This window comes from Pleurodeles waltl, chromosome 7 (assembly GCF_031143425.1).
Source record: "Pleurodeles waltl isolate 20211129_DDA chromosome 7, aPleWal1.hap1.20221129, whole genome shotgun sequence".
Classification (NCBI taxonomy): Eukaryota; Metazoa; Chordata; class Amphibia; order Caudata; family Salamandridae; genus Pleurodeles; species Pleurodeles waltl.
In genome coordinates this window covers 976,410,169-976,433,931 of record NC_090446.1, presented here as the reverse complement: position 1 = coordinate 976,433,931, position 23,763 = coordinate 976,410,169, and the positions used below count along the sequence as shown (strand labels likewise).

Genomic DNA, 23,763 nt, shown 5'->3' with positions numbered 1-23,763 from the left:
ATATAATTTAGGTGCAGATGATCTGGTATGGGTGGATAGATTCTGAGAGATTACAACTTTATGGCATGGAAAGAGTTCTAACAAAGGTGATGGCACACAGTACTATCCACAGCCTACAAAAGTGGTCTTGGATACTTCTTTCCTAACTGGAGAATAAGAACATGAAAAGAATACAGGAGCCAATGCTATTTTACAGAATAAACCTTACTTACTCAGACTCCCCAATGTGATTACATAAAAAAAAAAAATCAATGGGATGTTTACAAACAAAAAAGACAGGCTGTTTCTAAGTGCTAATAATTTTGGGGAAGAAAGGAACTGATTAGATATGAATCAACAATTAAGTGAGCTGGGATTGATAGAAAAGAACGTTACCACTAGGTTGCAACCGTTTTAAACCTTCTAATAAAAACGGACAGCTAAAGACACGGTTTGGATCTGGTATTAGTGGGCAGGATTACAAATCTGAGGGCTTTGCCGGACTGACAACTGTTACCTTTTGAGAAATAATGGTGTTCGATTTGTATGTTTATTTTTTCTTTCCTGGCCTTCGTTCTGTTACATACCCTCATGCCTTTAAAACAAATTCAGATCTGCCAGCGACCTTGCCTGAGTAGTTTAATTAATCCTTCTGTACAAGAGGGAGGCGTGTCCCTTTTGTAAAAAAAGAAACATGAGCATGTTTTCCAAATGTCACGCTCGCTCTTCAATTAGGGCGACCCTTGGTGAGACTCAGAAACAGGCAGACAGTACAGTTAAATATGGTGCTTTTATTGAATGAAAACCAGCCTCTGCAATGGTTGCTGCTGAGCACTAACCCAGCCCCTCTACGTTCCGTTTACAGTTTGTTGGCCACAGATGACAGAGTTCGCACAACGTCCAGCAGAAAAGTCCCTGACATGTAAACATGTAGCCCCTCGGCATACAAAGCATTAAACGTTGGTGTGCGCAATATCCGCCTTAGACTAGTGTGAGACTCCATGCTGTACACGACAGACAGTGGTGTGTGGTTCTTCAATACCACGTCATTTAGAAATCACACCCAAATGAGGCTGAAATGAATCTCTGCGGAAGCTGAACTTTTCTTCGGCCCGCCCCGTAAGCTCCATCTAGCACAACTCTCCAGTGGGTGCAGCAGCGCTACTTCGAAAGGTTCTTTCCCTGGTAAGACAAGCGACAACAAGACTGTTAAAAGGGTTAACACGTATAAAGCGGGCATCAGGTAACCTTTCTCGTGAAAGTGGTAAATGATGAATAAGCACCTTAAACACATTTTCTTGAGGGGACATTTTTGTTCCTCAAGTTTTTATTTTAATTATAAAACATTACATTTGACAGCATTGTTAAAAACATAGTCCTATAACGTTTACATCGTTTCAAAGTTAAGATTTGGTTTTTTCTGCACTGTTCAAAAGTTTAAAAGAATACAGGGAGTGCAGAATTATTAGGCAAATGAGTATTTTGACCACATCATCCTCTTCATGCATGTTGTCTTACTCCAAGCTGTATAGGCTCGAAAGCATACTACCAATTAAGCATATTAGGTGATGTGCATCTCTGCAATGAGAAGGGGTGTGGTCTAATGACATCAACACCCTATATCAGGTGTGCATAACTATTAGGCAACTTCCTTTCCTTTGGCAAAATGGGTCAAAAGAAGGACTTGACAGGCTCAGAAAAGTCAAAAATAGAGAGATATCTTGCAGAGGGATGCAGCACTCTTAAAATTGCAAAGCTTCTGAAGCGTGATCATCGAACAATCAAGCGTTTCATTCAAAATAGTCAACAGGGTCGCAAGAAGCGTGTGGAAAAACCAAGGCGCAAAATAACTGCCCATGAACTGAGAAAAGTCAAGCGTGCAGCTGCCACGATGCCACTTGCCACCAGTTTGGCCATATTTCAGAGCTGCAACATCACTGGAGTGCCCAAAAGCACAAGGTGTGCAATACTCAGAGACATGGCCAAGGTAAGAAAGGCTGAAAGAGGACCACCACTGAACAAGACACACAAGCTGAAACATCAAGACTGGGCCAAGAAATATCTCAAGACTGATTTTTCGAAGGTTTTATGGACTGATGAAATGAGAGTGAGTCTTGATGGGCCAGATGGATGGGCCCGTGGCTGGATTGGTAAAGGGCAGAGAGCTCCAGTCCGACTCAGACGCCAGCAAGGTGGAGGTGGAGTACTGGTTTGGGCTGGTATCATCAAAGATGAGCTTGTGGGGCCTTTTCGGGTTGAGGATGGAGTCAAGCTCAACTCCCAGTCCTACTGCCAGTTCCTGGAAGACACCTTCTTCAAGCAGTGGTACAGGAAGAAGTCTGCATCCTTCAAGAAAAACATGATTTTCATGCAGGACAATGCTCCATCACACGCGTCCAAGTACTCCACAGCGTGGCTGGCAAGAAAGGGTATAAAAGAAGGAAATCTAATGACATGGCCTCCTTGTTCACCTGATCTGAACCCCATTGAGAACCTGTGGTCCATCATCAAATGTGAGATTTACAAGGAGGGAAAACAGTACACCTCTCTGAACAGTGTCTGGGAGGCTGTGGTTGCTGCTGCACGCAATGTTGATGGTGAACAGATCAAAACACTGACAGAATCCATGGATGGCAGGCTTTTGAGTGTCCTTGCAAAGAAAGGTGGCTATATTGGTCACTGATTTGTTTTTGTTTTGTTTTTGAATGTCAGAAATGTATATTAGTGAATGTTGAGATGTTATATTGGTTTCACTGGTAATAATAAATAATTGAAATGGGTATATATTTGTTTTTTGTTAAGTTGCCTAATAATTATGCACAGTAATAGTCACCTGCACACACAGATATCCCCCTAACATAGCTAAAACTAAAAACTACTTCCAAAAATATTCAGCTTTGATATTTGAGTTTTTTGGGTTCATTGAGAACATGGTTGTTGTTCAATAATAAAATTAATCCTCAAAAATACAACTTGCCTAATAATTCTGCACTCCCTGTATAATGGATATGTCACTATCTTCCAAGTGGTCAGGGCCTAAGATTCCACCCATTAAATAGCCAATAGTCTTCCAGAAGAAAGGTCTGCTTAATCCAAGTGATGACCCTCGACATCAGCGTTTGAATTAAAAACACAGAGAACCCCAGTAACACTCTGAATTTGTATGCAGGTAAGGTGCTACGGAGAATGTTACTTACCTGCATCCTTCACTCTGCAGTAGATTTGTATGCATACTAATGGCATTTAGTGTTCTGAATGGAATATTTCAAGTTATTTTTCGTTTGTCTATTATGGAATCAGACACGATTAGGGCTCCCTTCTACATTATCCTATGTCATCAATGTACTTTCGGTTATCTGGAAAGGTTAATCTCTCGCATCCCTCACCGGGGACTGCTAAACCTTGATCCTGTTCCACTCCCCTATGCTTTTTCACCGATTTATATAACCAATTACCCTAGTTAATTCTGAGCTCGTCCATATATTAGGGTTTTTGACAAATTTTCTTTGAGTTTTAACATAGCCAGAGATCGCAGCATCGATAAGCAGCGGGATCATCACTGATATACAGGAGAATGCCACTGAAAAAAACAGTTTCCAATGTGTACAAATAACTGCTGTTGCAAAACAGCATCTTGTTAAGTGCCCAACTATGAACATTCCCACCCCCAAAAAGCCCCAGTAAACAAACTGTGAATGGGATCATCAGTCATGAGTTAAGAGGCGAGTGTGAAATAACTGTACCCAGTCTGTATAGGCCTTGCAGCGATTTTGTATGAAATTATATTTGAACAAAAGATGGAAGTGCTCGTGTTGGTGTGGGGCAAGCCGCGAGTGGAACGTCGATGGACAAACAGTTCACTAGAGGACCCCATACACATTAAAAAATGTTTGAAGTTATCCATTAGGGCATCAGCCAACCTTTTCATAGTCAAGGCCTGCCACAGCCAGGCATAGCATTGCATAGCTGAAGGAGGCGTAGTTTTTTTTTTCCCACGAGGCTGCCAGGGTAGTTTTGGCCACTCCCAAGCAGAGTCAAACAATGAAAAGATCACATAAGGTTTGGCGCTTGAGAGATTTGTCTTGTAGCCCCAACAAGGTGAACTGAACCCCGGTGTAGAGGGAACTGAATAACCCAATATGTCTGTAATTTGTGCTAAAATTTCTGACCAAAACAGGCGAATTAAAGGGCAGTCCCGCCATATATGGTGAAAGTCCCCGAGCAACCCACACCCTCTCCAACATAGGTCGGTTGTGTTCGGAAATTATTATTATTTTTGTTTTTATTTCGTGGAGTAGAAGTCTCAGTCTTACATCAATTTGTAGTGGGCATCTCTCATCCCCACAGAGTGATTAACACCTGGGTATGTCACGAGTAGTTTCCACCATTGATCCTTGGAGATCCCGTCTTCAACTATAGGGAACCAAAAGTCTATTTGCCATGGTCACTTAAAAGAGAATAAAGAAAGGAAATGGCACCTTTGGCCATCTTTAGAAAGTGTTTAATTTATTTTACAACAGTACTCAGTTTTAGATTGTAGACCTATATGTCTGCTATATTGGTCACTATTTGATTATTGTGAAGTGTGAAACTTGTTTGTTCCAAATGCAAATCGCTCGAACGTCCTCACATCTAGTTCACTGTAGGAAGCTGGCTCTCTATATGGTGTACTAAAAAGAAGTACACTGTTCAGAGAGTCCAGTGGATGTCCAATTAGTTTACAGAGGCAAAAGTAGAAAGGACTAATGCTCTTTTTTGGTAGAGTGGGCGAGCAGTTAGGCTTATCAGAGGGTGGTGCTAAGCATTTGTTTTGCTCACAGAGGCAATAAATGAGTGACACAAAGAATAAATCTGAGACCAATGTAAAAAATAACATTTTATATATGTTTCAAACCCAAGAACTTCGTTATGAGGCAAGTTGACTTTAGGCATAAACACTTCGCAGTTTCAGAAATAAACTCTTAGTGCAATTTTCAGTTCTCTCAATTTTATTCTGTCAGCAAACACAGGGTTAACTACGACTTACAAAGCCAATATCAGGGAGTTAAGGTAAGTGCTGGGCACTGGTCAGAACCACACCTACGGGTGACACCAGGTGGCACAGGCTGCAGGCCCTAGCTAGGAAGCCAGTCCGGGATAACAAGCAGGTAAGTAGTACACTTGAGGAGCTCAGGAACGTGGGTGCACCTTTGGTCATCCTCTAGTGTTATCCATGGGTGAAGGATGCAGAGGTGTCTTTAGGTGTCAGGTTTTCATGTCCGGAAGCACTCTGGCTCAGGAGGTCCTGTGTGTTGAGGCTGCAGGTGTCGTCAGGGAGTCTGGCAGGGGTAGACTATAACTCTTAGGAGCCGAGAGACATCATTGGCACCGATGAAACACTTCAGCTGGGGTCAGGGGTGAAGGGTGCAGTGGTTAATGGAGATGTCGGATCTTCTCCTTTCACAAGCCTGTGGGAGAGGGGGATGGTGTGCAGAGGTTGCAAGTGTCTCTGGAGAGTCCAAGATGGGCAAGACTACACTGGACTCGGTCTCTGGGCAGCTGGGGACCTGTGTTGGCACAGTTGGTAGGCTTAACCTCAGGTCGTGGGCATTTGGTGCAGTGGTCACTTCTGGTTTAGGGTTTCTGGGGTTCCAGCAGCTGCAGAGACCTTTCTTTGGAGTTTTGTCTTGTAGGGCAAATCCGCTGCCCAAGGGAGACTTGAGACTTGAAGGCTGGATGAGTTGGCTGTCGATGCAGGATCCTTTGAGGTCAGCAGGCAGGCCAGAGGGGCTGGTTCCAGGTCAGCTGCTTCTTTTCCTCTCCTACGGGTGCAACTCTTCTTTGTCCGGGTCTTCTTCAATGGGCTGCCCACCATTAGGGTGACTACACACTTTTTATGACCACTTCCGCTGGGAAGTAGGCATAACTAACCCTAGTGGCCTAATTCCTTCCAAACAAGATGGAGGAACTTAAAAAGTACTGTCCACTTCAGCTTGCCCACCCTAGGGGCGATACTGGCATGAAGTGGACACACCTCCTAATATGACAAATTTTCCTGTGCTGCCATCAAAAGTAGGGTCAGGACAGAGGTTGGGGGGTCGGTCATCTCCAACATCTGGAGAGACCTGGGTCGCATTACAAAAGCAGCTAGGCCTTTGAAGCTTCCCGCCCTGGAAAGTCCATCCTGCCTGGGTGAGGTATTAACACCCCCGCCCAGTGCAGGCTTTTGTATCTGGCCCTCGAGAGCCCTGGCTCTCACCTTGTGGGGGTGGGAGGGGTCAAACGAGTCTATGGTGGCTGAACAGGTCAGGACCAGTCAGTCAACCCACTAGTAGCTGGTAGGTTTTTCAGGGGCCACCTCTAAGGTGCCCTCTGGGTGCAGTTAATAAGTCTCTCACTGGCATCAGTGAGTGTTTATTATTCTGAGATGTTTGATACCAAGTATCACTAAATTCAGGGAAGCCATCATGTAGCTGGGAAACTAGTAGTGACTAGTACCCAGCACATGCCTTTAGAATGACTTTCCTGGTCACTTACTTTGTGTGAAGTCGACAAAGGCATAGCAGGGGCATATCTGCTCATGCAGATATGCCCTCACATGTAATATAATGCACCCTGCTTTAGGGCTGTAAGGCCTGCTAGAGGGGAGACATACATTTATAGCATGCATTGTTTAGGGGGTATGGCACACAGGCTGTGTGCCATGTTGTGTTTTCACTTTTGGGAGCACCTTGTCATGCAGCCTGCAATGGCAGTCTTCATAAGGTTGGTGCTGGGTCCTTTAGAGTGGCACAAATTGTGCTGCAGCTCTGAGGGGCCCTCTTCAATACCCATGCCCTAGGTACCAGGGGTAACATTTACTAGGGACCTACAGGGGGCTGAGGGGCCTGGTCACTTAGGGAATCAAATGACCAGGGGTCTTGTTTTGGGGACTGAGGATCTGGTTAGCAGGAACCCAGTGCACCTCAGTCAAAGATGCATCTAAAACCCAGACAAAAAGTGGAGGGGTACTGCAACCAGAAACCAGCTCCGTTTCATGCTATATAATATTCAAAATGTTTGTCAGCCTGGTTCATAGGCCCTTAAAGAATGATCTAAAGCCAGGGAGAGCTTTTCCATGGCAAGTATATCTCAACTTCCTATGCCAGCGGTTCTTAACCTTTTGACTTCCCTTGACTCCCACTGAATCACTAGAGGAAGGTGGGGGACCTCCTGCCTAAACAATTTACAGGATGTGAACCTAATTAAAAAAAAAAAAAAAAAAAAAAACACACACAAACGCACAAAAAAAAACTACAGAAACATGTATAGTCAAATACACAAATTATGAAACAAACATTTAAATTATGATGGAAAGGATGAAGCTTTTCAGAACTCTGAAAAACAAAGCTATATGCTATACTGCACCGTATCGCTCTCTATGTTGTGCCTGTAATGCATCTTCTTTTTGTCAGAGCAGGCTAGTACTTCAATTGAGGCCATTATTAATCCATACAACTGTTTGACATGCTTGTGCAGTCCCCATAAATCTAGCTAAGAATATCAACTTATTTTTTTAGCCTCCAGCTTCAAATTCCTACACATTTACAGACCACGTTACAATTTTAAGTTTAGCTTTGTTATGTGTATATACTTTTATCAATCCAAGGCCAGCTTTGGTGCTGATGCCATTCGGTGCACCAATGTTTGTTGACAGCCCCATAAGGACCTTCTTTTCAATGGATTTCCTCACTACCAGCCACCAATAGAGGCACCTCATCTCTTCACAGCCCATCTAAGTCTCTCTCTCTCTCTCACACACACACACACAATATATATATATATATATATATATATATATATATATATATATATATATATATATATATATATATATATATATATATATATATACACAAAGACTGATTTATACAAGTGTGAAAGTCACTGAATAGGAAATGAAGGCTACCTGGTGTAGGAGTTGCATATCATCCATACTGGAAGCAATTAAATGGTCGGACTACTTGCCCTAAAAACAAACACTGGCAAAGCCAATAGGTTTCGCTTTTGTTTTGTTCCAGAAGATAACCAGCTCCCTGATGCCAGAAAGCGCAGGCATCTGTGTCTTCTCTGAACTGATTAAATGCCAGCATGGTGAGAAGAGATCGCAGTAAAGCTGGTCTGTTTGACGAAGGTCGGATACCCAATGCCTTTTTCTAAGTGACCACATCATTTCTTCTCGAATATTATATACCAAGATGGGGACTAAAGTGCATTGTAAGGTGCAGAGGCTGCTTAGATTCCACCCAATAAAATATCATCTGTTCATGGTGCCTTTTCGTGAAGTGATCGCAGTGCCAGTAGGTTGAAAGAAGCTCACAACCCTTCCCGTCTCCTCGCACCGTCACCAGGTCCTCTGATGCCAGCAACTGGAACTGTGACTTTGCTAGCCTCTGTGTGAACTGTTGGACACGCACCTGCTGTTGCAGCAGAAAAAACAATAACTGCCCCCTCCTTTATTCTGGCAAGGATACCCCCCAAAATCTCAGAAGCCCAAAATGGGGAGAGGATGATGCATAACAGCCAGAGCTGTCGACTTTGGAACAGGGAAGCAGGATCAAGTCTAGGCGTCGGCTAAACTTCCTGTGATTCTGGGGAAATCACAATCTCCCTGTGTCTATAAAAATAAATGTGTCCCTGTTTAATGTAACTAAAAAAAAAACCCTGAAAACTACCGCCGATCCCCTTACCCCCCCCCCCCCCCATATAGGGAGATAGATATAGATATTGCAGTGTGCGAGCCTCCAACGCCTAGAACTGTTAATTAGCAGGTGCGTCTGACATCTGTCACCCTGTACCACTTGCCAAGGGGCTCCCAAATCAGTAGGCACGCAGAACGGCCACCAATATGCATTCTCAAAAATAGCAGGTTACAGAGCCATGCTTCATCATGAAAATTGATCAGGCTCTTGAACATGCAGTAGGCGAAGCAAATCGGCATTATTTGATGAAATTACTATTTACTCCTTGTTTAAAAGCCCTCTAAACATGCACACACTGAGGCAGTTTTTTTTGTCATAAAACATACACATATCATTTAGATTCACAAAGTATTCAACAATGTGTATTCGCAATTTTCCTCTTTTAACAGCAGGTTTCAAGCTTAGTTGAATCCAGGAATAAAAAAGGGTTTGCTCAACCACGCTTATAGAACATGCCGAGGGTGCCCGCTCACCACCGTGCATGTGCAGCCCCGGGGATTGGGGTTGACGGTGGGGGGGGCGTCACCCTGGGGGTCAGATTCACAAATGGGAGCTTGCCATTCACCAAGAGCTCTGTGGCTCTGGGAAGAGACAAAAAAAAAAAAAAAAACTCCAGTGCTCCAACAGAGGCGCCGAACCAAGTAAGCTGGTAGAGATGCTGTCAAAACTAGAGGACATGCCTAAACATACTGTCACAGAAGAGCATGAAGCAAAATGGAAAAAAAAAAAAAAAAAAAAAGAGTACCTTTCGCATGGTCCCAAGAGAGGAGGGACACTGACTAGTGTCCAATGAGGAATGACCAGAAGAAGTACTTGGTCTACAGGCAACCCAACGGCAATAACGGCAAACAAGACAACAGGAAGTGAAGCAGGACGACGTGCAGACAGCGTGCTGGCAAATCAGAAGCATGTAAATCAGAGCAACGTTAGATTAAGCCAATGGTAAGTTCAGCAAGTGCATGAAGGCAAAATCTAAAAATGATTACTACACAAAGGCACCCTTTTTTGCAACCTCTGGGGGAAACCAAAAAAGAAAAAGATTGAGGGGGCAAAAAATAATACATTTCTAAAGCTATTCTTTAACATTTGTATTCAGCTGTTTGGTGCTGGTTACTGTAGTATATTAGAGGGATTGTTTTTATGCAAGTAATAAAAGGATATCTATGATAAAATCATGAATCCACTTGGTTATCTACATGAAATACAAATCTGTGATCTGCACTGTAAACGTGCTTTGCAGAAAGAACATCTACTCTTTTTTTTGTCATGCATCAAACCTTCAACTAGACAAAACTCAGACCTCTCCGGCAAGTATAATATTCACCAGGTTAACTTAACATTTTTATTATTACCTGATAATAGCAAGTCATAGGAAGAACTATACAGCATGGGCCTTCTACCCTGTATGATTATTTTTTTTAAAGCACAGTGCACCTGAGCTTGGGGCCCAGCGTGCCAGCACTGGACCCACAACTATAAAGTCTGCACTAATATTTAATTTTCTGGATAGTCGCAGATGCTCTGAGTAGGGGTCATGGACTGCAGAGATTCTGTGAACCACAGGTTAAGATTCACTGTCCTATCCAAATTAGTAACTGCTGGAGGCTTGACTCACCCCTACCCTCACCTCCTCAGAGGGACAGGAGAGCCTGAGCCATGACAACTAGGGCCACAGTGAGCTGGTAGCATCTAGTTAGTCCCAGTGGGCTGCGAGACACAAATGGCTTCACCAGGATGACCCCCGCATGGTCTTTGGGGATTTTTGTATCGAAGGCTCTATTCAGATTATCCAAAACTTCATCCAAAAATCTCCCGTTTGGGACAGAGCCACAAAAGGTGCAGTAATGTGTCAATGCCACTGCACTCCCTCCAACAGCGGTCACCCTTATTGGTGTTTTTTTTTTACTGATTTTCTCTAGCATCTTATACCAATTAGTCGGGAGTTCGTATTGAGTTTCTGAACTTCTTCTCAGGGACATGTTGCTCTTCAAATGTTGTTTTGAATGGACAACTGGAGTACAAGGAAGTGTCCGAAAGTTGTGAGAGTGATGAAAACAAACTTTTAAATGCTATCTTGAACATCTGTTTGAACAATTTAGATGAGGTAATTTACTATGCTGCACTGTGAAACCGAGATGACTAAAAGCAGATTATTGCATATGTATTTACAAGTGTCATGTGTAAAGTCGAGTTACTCCAGTATTGGAACTTTCATAGATTCACATGCTTGAATCATTCCCCATCGGCGAGATGGGAGTCCCCGGTATAATTTACACAAGTAATGTCAAGATATATTAACTAAGAAAAAAGGCCCTAGGCCTCTTCAATTTAACAGTCTATCAGAGTAATTTTGTGAAAAGGACCAAACTTGAGCATCCACCAATCAGGCAACAGCACCCTCTAGAATCCTCCTAAGAGAAGCTCCAGTACCTCAGATTTTCTACCGCACGTCGTGCTAGGGAGTCTCCTCAGAGCTCTGCTCTTTCTTCACACCTTTTCAACAATTTCTCTCAGAGAAACTTATCTAACTTGATTTGTCAACTATTTTCCAACTATATGTCTGACAAGGAGAAGAAGGGTCTTTTCAGAAACTGCAAGACTTGTGGAAAGAAAAGGCTTCATTCTGAAGACCCTCACCAGGACTGCATTTACTGCCTCTATCCAGACCATTCAGCTAAAGACTGTAAGATATGTCGTACCTTTTCCTCTAAGACTTTAAAGGAGAGGGAAGGCAGATTATTGATATGGCTGCAGAAACTAAAACATAGAAAAAATCCACTTTCTGACTCTGAGAGTGATGAATCTTCAACATCCAAGAGATCATCAAAGAGGGCGAGATCAGGCTCCAGATCTCCCTCACAACTCTCAAGAAAAGCCCACAAAAAGACTGCTTCAGGGTCGTATAAGGGCTGCAGCCCATCTTCCTCTCCTAAGAAAGCTTCCAGGAAAGAGGGGAGAGGCCATTCTTCCAGTTCAGAGAGGCACAGAAAATCTTCCTCTGTACCACCATCTGTGCCTTTTAAGAAGCCATCCTCTGTAACTGGGAAAAAAACATTGTCGACGACATCTTGTTCTGTGCTTCCACCGTCGACGAGGACAGGTACCCCACCGTCGACGAGAACTGCAGCTACATCAGCGCCGACAGCGCTGATGTCAGTGTCAGCCCTACCGTTGTCAACGGTAGACTCGTCGGCGAGACCTTCTTCTATTAAAATCTCCGTGCGTCCAGCGTCTACGACACTGTCCACGACGAAGTCTATATATGCACCATCGACGAGGGAGAAACATCAAAAAAGTGTGGAAAAGCCGACGCCAACTCATTCATCACCTAGTAAGGTGTCCTCCCTTGTTCCAGTACACCTTTTAGAGGGAGACGAAGACTCAAATGATGAAGGGCCATTTGGAACAGCCCACAGTCCATCTCAACTGAACGTAAAGGAAGAGGAGGAGTATGAGGAGGCCTATGACCCCCAATTTTATGCTGAAAAACAGCAATACCAACAGGGAGCATATATTCCATCCTCCCTATTGACTGACCTCAGAGCGATGTTGGGTGATTACAGCAGGCAGTTTCCCCCTCATGGAGAACAATCTCCCCCATCACCCATCTCTGGGGTTACCATTCCACATAAGAGGCCAACTTCCTTACCTCTCACGAATGTGGCCACTCCTGATATGACACTTCCTCAGGATACGGACATCTCACAGGGGGATAAGGAAGAAGGGGAGCTCCTGGACACTCACTCAGAGTGGGACGAATACATCATCCCTGCTCCTCCTTCTCAATCTAAGGTGGAATCCCCACCAGAAGATATAGGAGGGTTTCACAATCTTCTAGAGAGAGCAGCCAAACGTTGTGCTTTACCAATGCCTACCAAGCAAACAGACTGTTTCCTTTACGACTTTAAGGAGCCTTTTCAGAAATCCGTGCGCTCTATCCCAATGGTAAACTACCTGTGGGAAGAGGGTCTTAAAGTCATGCATAATCCGGCTACAGTTACTGCAGTACTGCCTCATTTGGATAAGTAATACAAAGCACCGGACGATGCACCAACATGTCTAACTGGACACCCTCCTCCAGATTCAGTGGTAGCTCAGGCAGCACAAAGAAGATCTAAGAATCCTTCTGCCCCGATTTCCGCACCCCCAGACAAAGAGGGTAGACGGCTAGATAACATAGGTAAAAGGTTTTCCTCCATGGCTAGCCTAGTGGTAAGAGCTGCCAACTCTTTGGCAACACTGGCTAGGTTTGATAGACAACTTTGGGCGGACATTGCTCCTTATATTAGCCAGTTGCCGAAAGATACAAGATCAGAGGCAAACAAAACTGTACAGGAGGGTCAACGCACGTCTGCAGAGCTTATAAACAATGGACATAGCAACCACTGCTTTTCGACAACTCGCCGGTGCAGCGGTGCTTAGAAGGCAAGGTTGGCTTAAAGCTACCTCTTTCCGTCCAGAAGTGCAAAATAAAATCTTGGGCTTACCTTTTGATGGCCAGGCATTATTTGGGAAACACATTGATGACGCCTTACAATCCATCAAATCAGACACAGACACGGCAAGGTCACTAGGGACCCTGCAATATCGAAAGTCTTCCTTTCGAACTAGAGGGCGTGGCCAACCCTCATACAGAGGAGGATATCAACAACACAGATATTCCACCTATCCTTCCTCTTCCCAACAATATCGCCAATACTACTCACAAAGGCAGCCGCCGCAGCCTGCCTATGGTAGACCTGGAGGCCGTGGACGCGCAACCCGCCCGGCCAAAGATTTGGCTCGTAGAACCTGATGCTTCCGAGGCTCCGGCTACGTCCAATTCTCCTCCTTTCATTCTGGGCGGGAGGATATCTCTATTCCTCAAACAATGGCAAACCATTACTTCAGACAAGTGAGTCCTACAATTAGTGAAACGGGGTCATACTTTAGAATTTACCCAGATACCTCCCTCCAACCCCCCCCCCCCTGCAGGACTCCTTCAAGATACCCTCAACAACTCAAAAAGGAGATCGACAAAATGCTTCTCAAAGGAGCTATAGAGAAGGTGCCTCGAGCCCAGCGGGGAACAGGATTTTATTACAGGTTCTTCCTCATTTGGAAAAAGTGGAAGGATTGGAGGCCGATCCTCGATTTAAGGGAGCGACATGTCTACTTAAAAAAGCAATTGTTCCGTATGAGCAGCCTACAAGACGTCCTCCTGCGTCTCAATCAGGAAGATTTCATGTCTACGCCAGACCTGAAAGACGCATACTTCCACATACCCATCCACCCTGCCCACAGAAAATACCTGAGATTTACCGTAGCCGGCAGCCATTTTCAATTCCGTGTCCTTCCTTTCGGACTGAAATCAGCTCCCAGAATATTTACCAAATGTCTAGCACCAATTGCAGCCTTTCTCAGAAGGAGAAAACACCAAATGTTTCCATACTTAGACGATTGGCTGATAAAGGCAAGGACCTATGCAGGAGCGCACAAATCAACAAAAAAGTGCGTTTCCTTACTAACCAACCTCGGACTCACCATCAACTGGGAGAAATCCAAGCCTCTACCAGCACGCAATATTACCTATCTAGGGGCAAAACTGGACACACAATCCACCATGGCATGTCCCGCATTAGAGAGGCAACAAAGATTACTGACTCTAGCAAGTTCCATACAGAAAAGAAGCAAGGTTACTGTCCGTCTGTTCAAGTCTCTGTGGGCATGATGTCTTCATGCATACCTCTAGTTCCTCTATGCCGTCTAAAGATGCGCCCCTTACAGGAGCAACTAAATTGTCAATGGCTCCAAGTGTCAGGCACATTCGAGGATCAGATACAAATAACTCTGATAATGCTCAGGGCTCTGAGATGGTGGTCTCTAAGGCATCATCTATCAATCGGCCTTTCGTTTCTACAGCAGCCAGCTCCGTGGACCATAACGACGGATGCATCCCTGGAAGGCTGGGGAGCTGTGCTACAGGATCTGCAAATAAGTGGCAAATGGCCACCGCATCTGGCATCAATGGATATCAATTGGCTGGAGCTCAGAGCAGTGCACCTGGCCTTACAGGCGTTTCTTCCCAAGATCTCAGGATCGCAAGTGGTAATAAGGACGGACAACACCACTACAATGCATTACCTCAACAAACAAGGTGGCGCAAGATCTCTCACTCTGTCCAGAGAAGCCCAAACAATCTGGAATTGGGCCTCGCAGCAAGGCATCACACTATCAGCGGTACACTTGCCGGGAATAAACAACATGACAGCAGATGCAGGCAGAAGTCGAGCTGCCACGAGTGCGAGCTAGACCAGTCAATAGTGAACCACATTTTTTCTCAGTGGGGAACACCAAAAGTAGACCTGTTTGCAAACAAACACAACGCCAAATGCCAGTTCTTCACAAGTTGGCATCACCAGAAGGGATCTTGGGGGAATGCGTTTTCGATAGTCCAGTAGGACATCTTTGCTTATGCCTTTTCTCCAATTCCGTTGATCCCACGGTTCCTCACCAAGATGAAAGCAGAGCCGTGCACTCTGATATTAATAGCTCCGTACTGGCTGCGTCAACATTGGTTCGCAGAACTTCTTCTTCTATCAATCAAGCCTCACATTCTGCTGGAGCCGTTACCCCAATTGCTAACAATGAACAATGGCCAGGTTTGGCACCCAGATCCGAAGTCGATGCATTTATCAGCATGGCTCCTGACCACAGAGAGTTCGCACATTTGAATATCCCACAGGAGTGTAGGAATATATTGTCAAAAGCCAGAGCGGATAGCACCAATAAAACGTATTATTGTAAATGGAGACGATTCTGTGTCTGGTGTCAAAGACAGATTGACCCATTAGTCTCACCACCAGAGGAAATATTACCGTACCTGTTGCAGCTAGCTCAAGCTGGCCTGGCACATTCTTCCATTAAAGTTCACCTAGCAGCTATAGCTGCATACAGACGTTTGGTTGCTACACCCTCACTCTACTCCTCTCGTCTGATTGAGAGGTTCTTGAAGGGGCTTTTCAGAGTTTTCCTTCCTTTCAGACCACCACCTCCTTCGTGGAACCTAAATATCGTCTTAGCACAACTGATGAAGCATCCGTTTGAGCCGATCCATCGTGCTTCTCTCAAGTTCCTGTCATGGATGGTTGCTTTATTAGTAGCTCTCACATCAGCTAGGCGAGTCAGCGAGGTGCAAGCTCTCTCCATTCAAGAGCCATTCCTACAGCTTAAACACGACAGACTGCTAATGCGCACTAACCCGCATTTTATTCCAAAGGTTCCTTCAGGCTTTCACATCAATGAACCTTTAGTCTTCAAATCCTTTTTTCCTTATCCATCTACTTCGGCTGAGTGGGCATTACACTCCTTAGACGTTAAAAGATGTGTTCAATTCTAATTGAACAGGACTAAATCTTTTTGACGCTCTGATCAGATATTTGTAGCATACAGTGCTCCTAGGAAAGGACATCCACTCTCCAAGCAGAGTATTTCCAGATGGATCGCTTCTGCCATCAAGCAGCGGGCAAACCTCTGCACTCACCTGTACATGCTCACTCCACGAGAGCAGTCTCATTGTCAGCGGCACTGTTCGGCGGAGTTTCACTACAAGACATTTGTAGGGCAGCAACATGGAAGAGCTGTCATACATTCACAAAACACTACTGCTTGGAATCTCTATCTCACGTAGAGGTAGCAGTGGGTCAAGCGGTTCTCGGGAATCTCTTTAAGTGAAGGTGAGCCATCTCTTCTACATCCCTCAATCCTATAACAGGTATGCACTATGTTTATATCCCTTATATTCGTTTATACAAAAAAAAAAGTAAACAGGAGTAAGAGAACATTCTAACAGACAGATAAGTGGTCATTTTTAATGATGATATTCATATTACACAAGTGTTTTGGGAAACTTTTTGCTCTGTCACTCTGCATTTCTTTATGTGTATGTATATATATGTATTTATATATTATATATATATATATATATATACACACACACACACATATAGGTGTATACCTTTATAGTTACATATATTTTTATACAGGAATATAAAGAGGTTTCATGTATGTGTGTTTTCGATCAAATATGTTATTATATTGCAATGTGCATAGCTACTGCTCTCTACTCTGATTCAAGCATGTGAATCTATGAAAGTTCCAATACTGGAGTAAGAAAATAAGTTACTTACCTGTAACTGTAGTTCTCCAGTATTGGAATCTTTCATAGATTCACATGCGACCCACCGCCTCCCCGGAGAAGAAAATAAGTTACTTACCTGTAACTGTAGTTCTCCAGTATTGGAATCTTTCATAGATTCACATGCTTGAATCATTCCCCGTCGTCGAGATGGGAGTCCCGGTATAAATTTTCATAAGTAATGTTAAAACATATTGAAGAGAAAAAGGCCCTAGGCCTCTTCAATTTGATAGTCTATCAGAGTCATTTTGTGAAAAGGACCAAACTTGATCCTCCACCAATCAGGCGACAGCACCCTTCAGAACCTCCTGAGAGAAGCTCTAGCACCTCAGATTTTCCACGCACAAGTGCGTATATTACAATGAGTATATGTATTACTAGAAAGAAAGAGGTGAAGTGAGCTTCTCCGGGGAGGTGGGTGGGTCGCATGTGAATCTATGAAAGATTCCAATACTGGAGAACTACAGTTACAGGTAAGTAACTTATTTTCTTACTCCAGTATTGGAACTTTCATAGATTCACATGCTTGAATCAGAGTAGAAAGCAATAAGTATGCACATTGTAAAATGACAACCCTATTAATAAACAGGTTATCTTAGACCACAAAACCTTATCATCATCATGTATAAAGTGATGAAGTATATAAGTGTACTGACATATGTCCCTACATATATATCTATATATAGATATACATATATACACATCTATCTATACACACGTATATATACATAAATAACAGTATGTTTTTATCTCTTAATATAAATAGGTATATTCCTGTGAAGATACATGCTGAAATTTAAATAACAAACCAGTATTAAAACATAAGACAGTAATGTAAGCTGATCAATATCGGATAACCCGCTTACTATGGGATTATGATTGTGTTCTATTATCTTTAGATACATTTTTTTTCTTTTTTTTTTTTTGAATGTGCATACCTTTTCTAGGATGGAGGAGAAATGGCTCACCTTCACCTGAAGAGATTCCTGAGAACCGCTTGGCCCACTGCTACCTCTCCGTGCGAGAGGGACTCCAAGCAATAGTGCTTAGTAAAGGTATGACAGCTCTTCCATGTTGCTGCCCTACATATGTCCTGTAGTGGCACTCCGGCAAACAGTGCCGCTGACGATGAGACTTTTCTCGTCGAGTGAGCATGCACAGATGACTGCAAAGGTTTGCCCGCTGCCTGATGGCAGAAGCGAATAGCAGAGGCGATCCATCTTGAAATACTCTGCTTGGATAGCGGGTACCCCTTCCTAGGGGCACTGTACGCCACAAATAGCTGATTAGAGCGTCGAAAAGCTTTTGTCCTGTCCAAATAAAATTGAACGCATCTTTTCTGATGGATACAACTACCTGTGGATTCCTCACCTCATGAATACTCCCATGGCGCCAGCATTCTACGGAAATCTTCTTACTAGTCTCTGCACGTCGACGAGGACGTCACTGTCTCGCACGCGACGCCGTCTGACGTCATACAGGCAATAAGAGGTCCTCGACGACGTGCGGACGTCAGTACCAATCATTTTTTACATGCATTCGAAACGGTTATCTTCGAGGGAGCAACTGTTACTCTTGCGGTTACAGTGTATATCTTGCTGCGTACTCTTTCTCTGTGGAAATAATGTCGCAGAGAAAGTCTGGATTTAAGCCTTGTCGTGAGTGTGGAGGCAAGATGTCGGTGACGGATCCTCATTCCGATTGCCTTTGGTGTTTGAGCTCCGACCACGACGTCTCGACTTGTGATTCGTGTCAGCACATGAATCCGAAGGCCATTAAAGAACGCGAGGCGAAGCTGTTTATGGCCAAGTCAAAGGAGAAGCATCACAAGAAAAAGTCTTCTCCAAGACATCGGCGTCATCGAGACTCCCGGCGCCGTAGAGAATCTCGGCGTCATTCAAGGGAGGCTCGTTCCAGGTCTCCGGATCGGCGCCGGAGGACATGGGAGGTCAGCCCCACGGTGACGCCGCATCCTTCGACGCCGTTGCTCTCTCCGACGTCTCCAACTTCGCCTGGACAGGCGTCGGTGATTGAGGTATTGGAGCCTCAGGTGTTTTCTCCGGCGCAGACGCCGAGGCCGGCGTCGGGGTCGCCTCCGAGTCAGGCACCCCAGTATCCGGCTTTTCCCACCCCTGGAGCCGATAGTTCCGCATTCTTGAATGCGATGTATGCCATCTTCCAACAGATGGCTCCAGGGGGTGCTCCGGCTGGGCCTTTGGCCTTTTCTTTGGGTGATCCTGCGCCTCTTCGGCCGGCACCCTTTATGCCCTTTCTCCCGTTTGGGAACGTGGGCTCGGCGCCAGTGTCGGCGCCGGTGGCCGCTCCGATGGCTTCGGAGGGATTGGCCCCAGGGATTTCCATCCCGTCGACGTCGAGATTTCGGCCTGTGACTCCGGTGGGTCCATCCGTTTCATCTGCTCTTCAGTCGGCGCCGAAGTTACCTGTGGCGCCGGATGAGGCGTCGGTGGCTTCGGAAGATCGGCGCCGATCTCCGACTTCGGCGGAGGTGTTGTCGACTCCGCGGATTGAGCAACGACTGCATTCAAGGAGGCGTGCTCTCCGGGTACTAGAGGAGCAGGAGTACCAACGAGCCCTAGAGGAAGGAGAGCTAGAGGACTCGGGTGATGGGCTGCGTGGACTGGAGTCGGCCAGTGGGCTGGACACTTCCCCTGAGTGGGACCTTTCGTCCCCGGGGGAATATACCGAGGAAGCTGCTTCCTTTCATACAGTGGTACGGAAGGCAGCTAGTTTTTTGGACCTGCCTTTGCCGGTGGTGGAGGCGAAACAAAACCTTTTGACAGAGGTGTTGCATCCGGCCTCAGCCGCGGCGGAGCCTCTATTACCTTTTAATGACGCTCTGCTGGATCCGGTTTTAGAGGTGTGGAAGAAGCCGGCATCTTCCCCAGCAGTTCACAGAGCCGTGGCCAGGAGGTATCGGACGGCTCCAACTGATCCTGGTTTCCTATCTAGGCACCCTACGCCGGAGAGCTTGGTTGTGCAGGCCTCCTGTTCGTCCAAATCAGCGCCTGGTTCTTTCCCGACGGTGCCTGGGGACAGAGACTCAAAAAAGCTAGAGGCGCAGTCGAAGAAGATTTTTTCGTCCTGCAGTCTGGCGTTAAAAGCCACTAATGCGACCTGTATCCTGGGGAGGTATATTCATGCTCTGATGGATGACATCTCCTCTTCGTTTACAGAGCTTCCCCAGGGTCTTTTGGATCTTGTCTCTGATGCCCAGGCTGCTGCGACCCAAATTATCCAGACGGGACTGGATACCACCGACTCGGTAGCCAGAGCAATGGGCACAACTGTGGTGGAAAGGAGACAGGCCTGGCTACGTAACTCGGGCTTTTCGGCAGATGTACAGTCCACATTGTTGGATCTCCCGTTTGATGGGGACAAACTGTTTGGGGCTAAGGCTGATTCGGCCTTGGAACGCTTTAAGGAGAGCAGGGCCACGGCTAAGTCGTTGGGACTCCAAGCTCCTTCTTCCACGGCCTCTTCCAGATTCTTCAGGAGGTTTCGTGGATTTGGGCGTGGCTCTTCCTCCTCTTCCTTTCGGGGAAGATATCAGCAACCTGCCTCTTCCCACCCCTATAGATCTTTTAGGGGGAGGGGTAGGGTCCGCACCAGGGGAGCCTCTCAGCAGCACTCTGCCTCTTCCTCATCCTCTGGCGGGGTGCAGCAGGGGAAGCAGCCTTAGGCTTCCACCATTTCCCACTCACTCCTCTCCTGTAGGGGGAAGATTACAGCATTTTCTCACCAAATGGGAGACTGTTACGTCGGACACTTGGGTTCTCAGTGTTGTGGGAAAAGGCTACACCCTTCCCTTTCGGGAGTTTCCGCCCCTCATCCCGCCCCGCCCTTCGTATTGTTCACAAGAACACCTCCTGTTGCTAGAACAGGAGGTGGAAGTCCTCCTTTTAAAGGGCGCGGTGGAGTTGGTCCCGGAGCAGGAAAGGGGTCAAGGAGTTTACTCAAGGTATTTCCTGATTCCCAAGAAGGATGGTCGTTTGAGACCAATTCTGGACCTGAGGATCTTGAATTGGTTCCTCAAGCAGGAAAAGTTCAAGATGCTGACCCTAGCACAGGTGCTTTTGGCGTTGAACATGGAAGACTGGATGGTGTCTGTCGACTTGCAGGATGCTTACTTTCATATCCCGATACTCAAGTCACACAGGAAGTATCTCCGGTTTGTGGTGGGATCGCAACACTACCAGTTTGCGGTCCTTCCGTTTGGTCTTACTTCAGCACCTCGAGTCTTCACGAAGGTGATGTCGGTGGTTGCGGCAGAGCTCAGAAGGAAGGGGATAGCAGTATTCCCTTACTTGGACGATTGGTTGATCAAAGCCAAGTCCCCGGAGCTTGTGTTGCGTCATCTGCAGTCAACAACCCAGTTGTTGTTCGACCTGGGCTTTTCGGTGAACGAGCCCAAATCTCACCTGGAGCCCTCTCAGCGCCTCCTGTTCATAGGGGCAGTACTGGATACGACATTGGGTCGGGCCTTTCCTCCGCCTCAGCGGATTCAAGATATTCAGGATTTGGTTCCAATGTTTCGAAACGGAGCGGTAGTTCCAGTCCTCAAGGTCCTTCGTCTGCTCGGTCTTTTTGCCTCCTGCATTCTGTTGGTCACGCATGCTCGCTGGCACATGAGGGCTCTTCAGTGGTGCCTCCGAAGGCAGTGGTCTCAACACAGAGGGGATCTAGAGGGTACTGTCAAGATCTCCAGAGATGCTGCTGTGGATTTGAAGTGGTGGATTGCAAGCAACAATCTTTCACAAGGAAAACCGTTCCAGCAGTCGCCACCAGTGGCCACAGTCATAACGGATGCTTCCACTCTAGGGTGGGGAGCTCATCTGGGGGATCTGGAGATCAAAGGTCTTTGGTCTCCAGAGGAACAGATTTTTCACATCAATCTGTTAGAGTTACGGGCTGTACGTCTGGCTCTCAAGGCCTTCCTCCCTTCCCTTCGTGGTCAGTCGGTACAGGTCCTAACGGACAATACTACCACGATGTGGTACATAAACAAGCAGGGAGGAGTGGGGTCGTACCTTCTCTGCAGAGAAGCTCTTCGACTATGGTCCTGGGCAAAGGACCATCGGATTTGCTTGATAGCAAACCATCTGGCCGGAGTCTTGAACGTGCGTGCGGACAGTCTCAGTCGCCACTTCTCGGCAGACCACGAGTGGCGTCTCCATCCAGATCAAGTCCGTTTAATCTTCCAGAAGTGGGGGTTTCCTCGGGTAGATCTGTTCGCCACTCGAGAGAACGCGCATTGTCCGTTGTTCTGCAGCCTTCAGTATCCGATGCAGGAAGCATTGGGGGACGCGTTTCAAATGACCTGGTGCGGCCAGTTGCTTTACGCGTTTCCTCCCATACCCTTGATTCCTCGAGTATTGAGGAAGATTCGCCAAGACCGGGCTCTAGTAATCGTAATAGCTCCGGATTGGCCAAGGAGGGTGTGGTACTCCGACCTTCTCCAACTCTCAACGTGCCCGCCGCTCCGTCTCCCTTTCAGGGCTGACCTCCTCTCGCAGTCGCAGGGGCAGGTTCTACACCCCAACCTCCAGAGTCTGCACCTACATGCCTGGAGATTGAACGGGGCAACCTGAGTTCCTTCTCTCTCCCGCCTGAGGTAGTGGATGTTATATTAGCGGCCAGGCGACACTCCACTAAATCTATCTACGCTAATAGGTGGTCTAAATTTGTTGCGTGGTGTGGAGAGAGGCAGATTGATCCTTTACAAGCTCATCTATCGGACGTTTTGTCTTTTGCTCTATCTCTGGCGCAGAAAGGTTGTGCAGTGGCTACCATTAAAGGTTATTTATCGGCCTTGTCAGCCTTCATATGTCTTCCAGACCAACCATCTTTATTTAAATCCCCTATTGTTATCAGATTCTTGAAAGGTCTTCTAAATCAATATCCTCCAAAGCCATTCGTTATGCCGCAATGGGATTTGTCCTTAGTCCTGACTTTCCTTATGGGGTCCCCTTTTGAACCTATGCATTCTTGCCCCTTAAGGTATTTGTTTTTAAAAACAGTCTTCCTGATAGCTATAACATCAGCAAGGAGAGTGAGTGAGTTGCAGGCCTTATCAGTAAAACCCCCTTATACAACTTTTTATGGGGATAAGGTGGTGTTGAGGACCAAGGCTGCTTTCCTCCCGAAGGTTGTTTCACCCTTCCATTTGGCTCAGGCAATTACTTTGTCCACGTTCTATCCTCCGCCTCATCCTTCCAAAGAGGAAGAAAGACTGCACCGTCTGGATCCAAAGAGAGCGTTGAGCTTCTTTATCAATAGAACAAAGGATTTCAGGCTGGAGGATCAGCTGTTTATTGGATACGTGGGCAAGAGGAGAGGAAAGGCAGTCCACAAGAGAACACTATCCAGGTGGGTTGTTCTTTGCATTAAAATATGTTACTCTTTGGCAAAGAAGGATCCTCCTGAGGGCATTAGAGCTCATTCCACCAGAGCTAAGTCGGCCACTTCGGCCTTAGCCAGAGGTGTTCCTGTGGTCGACATCTGCAAGGCCGCAACTTGGTCGTCCCTTCACACTTTTGCAAAACATTACTGTTTAGATTCTGAGGTTAGAAGGGACGGCCATTTTGCACGGTCAGTGCTGCAGGATTTCTTGGTTTGACCATTTAGGCACCCATCGCCGGGCGTGGTACTGCTTTGGGACTCTATTCATGAGGTGAGGAATCCACAGGTAGTTGTATCCATCAGAAGAACGAGTTACTTACCTTCGGTAACGACTTTTCTGGTGGATACATTAGCTACCTGTGGATTCCTCTTCCTGTTGAAGAAACGAGAGACCGATTGAGAGATGATGCTTTTGAGACCACCACTTGAGAGTTTTGATCATTATCGGAGTAATTTGTATCTGGTCTT

General features: G+C 45.9%; 1 protein-coding gene across 1 annotated transcript in view; it reads right to left on the bottom strand.

The window, feature by feature from the left end:
- Nucleotides 1-750: 750 nt before the first annotated feature.
- Nucleotides 751-23,763, bottom strand: part of NDUFAF8 (NADH:ubiquinone oxidoreductase complex assembly factor 8) — a 95,071-nt gene continuing 72,058 nt past the window's right edge. Inside the window, exons 3-4 of the mRNA XM_069199758.1 lie at nucleotides 9,445-9,591; nucleotides 751-1,161 (exon numbers count right to left, since the gene is read on the bottom strand). Of these exons, the coding sequence (XP_069055859.1) occupies nucleotides 1,141-1,161; nucleotides 9,445-9,591 (168 nt within the window). The 3' untranslated portion in view covers nucleotides 751-1,140. The remainder of the gene's footprint in view (nucleotides 1,162-9,444; nucleotides 9,592-23,763) is intronic.